Source organism: Euprymna scolopes, chromosome 2 (genome assembly GCF_053919585.1).
Source record: "Euprymna scolopes isolate OS-2025 chromosome 2, ASM5391958v1, whole genome shotgun sequence".
In the NCBI taxonomy this organism is placed as follows: Eukaryota; Metazoa; Mollusca; class Cephalopoda; order Sepiida; family Sepiolidae; genus Euprymna; species Euprymna scolopes.
Genome location: NC_136483.1, coordinates 152,711,796 through 152,718,492, shown reverse-complemented (window position 1 = coordinate 152,718,492; position 6,697 = coordinate 152,711,796). Strand labels below are relative to the sequence as shown.

The 6,697-nt window shown below is 36.0% G+C and overlaps 1 protein-coding gene across 1 annotated transcript in view; it reads left to right on the top strand.

Moving 5' to 3' along the window:
* LOC145297756 (cilia- and flagella-associated protein 100-like) overlaps nucleotides 1-6,697 on the top strand; it is a 96,100-nt gene that overhangs the window by 18,159 nt on the left and 71,244 nt on the right. The window contains exon 3 of the mRNA XM_080144000.1: nucleotides 3,531-3,599. Coding sequence (XP_080000126.1) covers nucleotides 3,531-3,599 — 69 coding nt within the window. The remainder of the gene's footprint in view (nucleotides 1-3,530; nucleotides 3,600-6,697) is intronic.

Here is a 6,697-nt window from a genome sequence, read left to right as displayed (position 1 = left end):
CGTATATCACATAGCGTGTTTTCTGATACAGGAGGAAATATTGGGGGTTGGCGGTCTTAGTCGCAAAGGGTAGAATTAGCTGCAAAGTTCTTGAACCAAGCCGCTGCTCAGCTACTTTGGACCTAACAGATTGAGCATACAACTCTCTTGCGTTCCTTATTACTTTCTTACAATGGTTGCTGGCAGTCCTGAAAACGGCTTTAGTTTCCATACATCTATTACGTTTGAAGCAGTGGAAAAAGTGATTTCTGTGCGCAATGGCAGCAGCACATTCTGGAGAGAACCATGGCTGGCTGTTAGGTTTTTGCTGAAACTTTTTAGAGGGTATGAAATGGTCAATACCTACAATTAACCATTCAGTTAGGTCTAATACTATAGAGGACACATCCTTTTTAAACATGGAATGCAGAGGTAGATCAGATATAAATGTACGGAAGCTATCCCAGTCAGCCTTAGTGTATCGATATACTGTACGATGAAGAGGTACGTCTGGGGACTTATTACATTTCATTTTTATCTTAATTGATACAACAGAGTGGTCGGAAGATCCAAGAGGCGACAGAACAGAAACTGAACATAGTTCAGGGCAAGTTGTGAGAAAAAGGTCTAGTAGGCTCGCATACTGGCCGTCATTATCGGGCACACGGGTAGGTTCCTGAACAATCTGAGTGAGGTCATAGGCAATGGAGAAATCATGACAGAACCTCCCCTCATCAGCGGTCTTGTTTGAGTGGGTCAACCATTCGACGTTGTGAACATTGAAGTCTCCACATACGTGAATGTTAGCTGAAGGATAAGTAGAAAGGACTTGGTCAATTTTCTCAGATATGCTTTGAAAGATAGTAACTCCGCTGTTGTGGGGGCGATAGAGAGTAAATATAAATGCAGTAGTGTGAGCTAAAGCAACCCAGAAGCACATATAGGGTAAGTTAGGATCTTCCCTGGAGATGTCCCTCCCACATGGAAAGCTATCTTTAATATAGGCACATATTCTATGCCCATGGCGATCTTGGGGGCCAGATTTAGAAGTTAAGTTAGAGTATCCTGTAATTGCAAACTCATCTAGGGAAATAGCCTGTCCAATGCCAGTTTCACTTAAAAATAAAAGGTCTGGTTTAGTCTCCTGTAATTGGGTTTCAACCTCTGGAAGGTTAGAACGTATACCCCTGATGTTGGAGAAGGAGACATGGTAGTAGGGGTCTACGTTGGAAGTTGGAGAACCGGGTTTAATCGTGTATTTTTTCTTGAAACTTGTCATGATGAAATTTTGGAATTTGTGGACTAGGTCGACAGATTTACTTAGAGCAGGACAGAGAGGGGAAACTAAGAGAGAAAAAGAAACAAAGAATTTTTTTTTTTTTTGTACCACATGATAAGGTAAAGCCGTAACAATTACCCACTAGTATGGCATCGAGAGGCCCCACCAGAAGCTACTGCATGGTCCAGATTCCATTCACCAAATGGCAATACAGCAGCCCCAGTACTTTGCACCTGCTGATAGGACAGCCTCCTTAGTGGTTAATCCAAGGTTCGGGTCCCTGACTATCAGGCGGATAACATCAGCCCAGACAAAACGTTTACCTCCAGCACCCTTATTAGTGACATGGCTACAAGGATAGACATAGAAACAGAAAATTTCCACCAACTCTGCAAAATACTGCCAACCTAGAAAACAGCTTTTTCTTCTCCCTTTGTCAGAAAAATCACTCATTTAAAAAATGAGGACTGAGGGACAAATAAGAAGAAGCGAGAGTAACAGGAGCTGCCGATAACGCATCCACAATGCGTTTTCTACTCTCCATTAAAAAAAAACAAAAAAACTATTAAGTATTGTACTTAATAAAAGTCCAACGGACATGTTTAAGGGAAAGTATGGTGATAGATTCCCCTCCCACGAACTAAAAATGAGTACAATTAGGTAATCTATTTTTGCAATCAACTCGGTAGATAAATAAACATTTATGGACGAGAAAAAAAAAAAAAAAAAAAGCTAGCATTTAATACAACAGAAATACATAAATTAAATACTGAAATAAAATGTAGTTATTAATATTTGAATCTAAAAATAAAAAGTGCGAATTAGTAGAGAAAATCACTTATCACAACAACGCTTCCGTCTCCAAACTAGTGAAGAATTTAACTTTTAATAGCGTTCAGAAGATTTTTTTTTTTTAAATTAACCGTTAAGAGAAAGCGTGATTTTATTCTGAACTTTAACTAATCACGTTTTAAGCAACTTATGATATAAAACAAAATCGGATGGGGGGGGGGGTTCTTCCGAAGTTAGTTGGTGACGTTATAAGTAATTGCGAGATAAGATGGGAGCCAGAAATTAGGGGTGGGGGACTGAAAATGATAATATAATGGATTGATTATACAATATTTAAGATCAACTTGTTTATTGTTATCATTATTATTATTATTATTATTATTATTATTTATTATTATTGTTATTGTTATTATTATTATTATTATTATTTATTATTATTGTTATTATTATTATTATTATCATTATTATTGTTATTATTATTATTATTATTATTATTATTATTTATTATTATTGTTATTATTATTTTATTTATTATTATTATTAGTAGTAGTAGTAGTAGTACAATTATTATTATCATTATTATTATCATTATTATTATTATTATTATTGGCAGCTTATGAGGAGCTTTCGCACAGGTATTCGGGGATCTTTCCCTGAAAACAGCCTGTGGTGTTCACTGGAAGCTGAGTGAAAACAGGTCTCCCCAGGTTTCCAGTACTCTCCTCCTCTTTCGATAACATTTGCAAATAAATTTGCATCATTGCAACAGCTGCTTGCCATTGACTTCTCGTTGGCAGCAACTATTGGTCTTTGCTAGGATTTGAGTGGCACTAAGCCTCCCCAAGATCCAGTTCTCTTTGCAGTTATTCGTCTGAAGTCTGGTCAGTTTATCGGTCTTTCTTTCCTTCTTGAATATTTGGTTATTTGGTCTTGCTCTTTTTTTAGGGGGGGGGGGCGATGATGTGGAAATGGGGTTGGGGTTAGGTTAGAGAACTTATAGATATTATTATTATTATTATTATTATTATTATTATTATTATTATTATTTACTCACTAGGAGTAGTCACACAGGCCATCATCAAAGATTTCTCTTTGAGAACAGCTTGTGGTGCTCTCTGGAGTCTGAGTGACAACAAGTCTCCACAGATTTCCAGTACTCTCCACCTATTTCGATAACCATTGCAAAAGAATTTGCATTATCGCAACAGCCACTTACCATTGATTGATCTTCACTGGAATTTGGGTGGCAAAAGCCTCTCAAAGGTCCCAGTCCTCTTCGCACTTATCCAGCAGAGGTCTGGCTAATGCTTTCTCTCCTCGGTCTTTCCATCCTCCTTGACCTTTCTCATTTATTTGTGTCAGTATGTGTCAATGTATGGTGACAGACGCACATACGAAAAAAAGTATTATTATTATTATTATTATTATCATTATTATTATTATTACTATCATTATTATTTATTGTTTATTTTCAAAACAGATTCGGTGGTTTTATTAGATGACAATCCAGTTCCTAATGAAGAAATTACTGTGGCAGAAGTCAAACCAGGTGAGATATTTTTTATTCTAAAGATTCTGAGTATTAATCTAAATTATATTTACTTTTTAATTAAATAAAGTAAATTTTTTAAAATTTATTTTCTTTTTCATGAATGTTTGTTCAAATCGATATAATTATTTTATTATGTTTGTTAACCATTGATAGCAAATAAATGTTCTCCCAAGGCTGGAATACTGCTGTCAGCTGTAGTCTCCATAAAAAGTAACAGAAATCTGCAAAATCGAAGCACCCCAGAGAACATTCAACGGCAAAATATGCGGAGTAGACCAAATGAATTACTGGGAGAGGCTGAAGGAACTGCAACAGCATTCACGCCGAAAAGAATGATATATTATCACCTACATATGGAAAATTATATATTATCGTCTACATATGGAAAATCTTGAAAGGAAGAGTCTCAAACATAAGACTAGAAAAAAGAATCCACCAGCGGTGAGGAAGGCTGTGCTATATAAAAACCACATACGGGACTACACAGAGGATCAAGTCCTTCATCCAACACAGCTTCATTTACAGTGGTACAAGATCATTCAACTGTATTCCAGCCACAATAAGAAATATAAGGAGAATGTCCCCCGACACTTTCAAAAAACAATTGGACATCTGGCTGGAAGATACCTGACCATCCACCAACACCAGGATACCTTAGTTTCAACCTCAATCGTCTAGTGGACTGTCTGTATGAAGTGGACAGCCTGGGTGCAGTAGAGCTCCAGTTCAGCTGTGTCAATAACCGACGGAATAATACAAACTACAAACTGCAACTTAAATTACATTGGTTGTTGCGATTTGATTGGCTCAGTGTTTCCGCAACTTTTGGCGTTTTATGTAAACTGCGGATAGTATTCCGACGATAGCACAGTCCTTATCCTGAGCAAATAGCGACAACCCTATGAAAGGGATAACCCAATAGCGATATGCATCACAGATTTATTTTTTTACTATGTGAATTACTATTTTTAGGCTGTGAAACTGTGATGAAGATATTTCTAAGAGACTTAGAATAATTAACTTAGAAAAGATTTCTAAAATAATTTTAAAAAAAAACAAATATAATCAAGAAAAATGTAAAATGTCGCTGAGAAATTCAAACTCATACAGATGAAAAAGATGTTTGATGACCTTGACGTCATAAACTCAAAAGACAGAATCAATCTTGCTTCTCTGCCACATATATCCTCCCGTGACGTAATCTCGTGTGACATACACATAACTCTAGTTTGTGAACTTCCAATGGAATTTTCCAATACTTCTAACCATATGCTTACTATAGCCTCGCGTGGAAGAGTACTGTTTTTAACATTATTTTTTTACCCCAGTCTCTACCCGAGCTATAAACAAACCGGGGGATGTCAAATTACTGTTAATCGAAAAACGTGACTACAGAGAATGAATTCATCCTTCTTATATTAATAGAAACTATGCAGATAGAGAACACATCGTGTAATGTTGTGCGTGTTTGTATAACATGGGGGGGATAAATATAAAGTATATATTTAAGAATTTCTATTATTGTCTAGTGGTGAGAGTATGCAAGTGTATATATGTGTATCTGTGACAGTCTTGTGTTGTGATCGTCTTTCTAAAGTTAGTTGTGTGTGTGTATGTACATTTAAGCGCAGTTTTTTTTGGGGGGGCGGTTTACACAGGCATCACTACATTATCAAGGCCAAGAGGCCACTCGAGGATAAGGGTTAAAGAGTGCGCAGTAGAAATTGGACAACATAGTAATCATTAGTAATGAAAATTCGGTAAATTTGTTAACTTATATGGAACGGCTCATCAAGAACTTATTTGCATTAGACTTGATGACAACCATATTGTAGTCAACCGGAAAGCAGGAAAACGGAAGACAATTCCACAGGCATGCAGTTCTAAGAAAGAAGCTTTGTTCATGGAATCTACGTTTCGGTTTAAGTTCATGACGAAACATTGATATAAATAAATACCTTTACAACACAATGGACGAATGACATTTATTTGGGATTTCAATATCTGGCCAATTGGGAAAAATATCTGGTCCATCTTGGGTCTTGTCTTGACGGAAAGCTGCAATGAAAATTCTCCCCAAGAACGACAGAGCATCGGGTTTTATTTTTGGCCACTTTTTATTCTCTTGGAACTTGTATGCTGATGATATTCTGACTATTGCCATTTCAGACATCCTCTACTTGGAGCCATCCCGATCTGTTGACCTTCTCTCTTTCTTTCCCAACTCTGACTAACTCTAACTAATTTCCATATATCTCAAGAAGACCCTTTCCCCCTTCAAAATGACGTCATTAGTATACGTCACTAAGGTAATCACCTGATGTTTTTACATGTCATTATTTCTAAGTTGTTAACTAAATTATTATGATAACATTTTTAAGGTTACATTCCTAAATTAATGTAAATAAATATTTATTCTGGATATTTTGATTATTCTCAAATATATTTTGGCTGACAAAACTTTTTCGTTTGAATTGAATAATCATAATAATCGTCGAGCAGCGCATGTTACAGCATTGCTCGGTCAATATCCAACAATCTCACAAATATAAAATACTTGAAACAATATAGATAGTTAACAAGTGATAGGAGACTTCTTCTGGATCCATTCGCATGACATCTCGGAGGCAAAATACACCAGATCAGCACAGTTTTAACTGTCTGCAGTATTATGGATTGTGTGCGATGTGTCATATAAGTATATTTATTCCGTCAAAGTTTTTCATCTATCCTGTACTATCTGCAAGAAGTTGCTGCAACTGTCGAAATAAGCACTTATATACTCTGTATATACTAACACGAGAATATTTAAAAGCCAGAAAACAAAAGTGATAGAGCAAAACTGTTCATAAAGTTGAATTCAGCACACCCAAATTTAAAAAAAAAAAAAAAAAAAAAAACACCTATTCACATTCTTGCCTCAGACAAAAACTATTTTTTAAACCAATTATAAAATGAATCTAGAAGCATGTTTCATCATCATCATCATCATCATCATCATCATCATCATCATCATCATCTCACAAAACTTTTGACTTGCATGACTGAACATGTATTACTGTCACGGAGTTCTGTATTAGCTAACTATCATGATG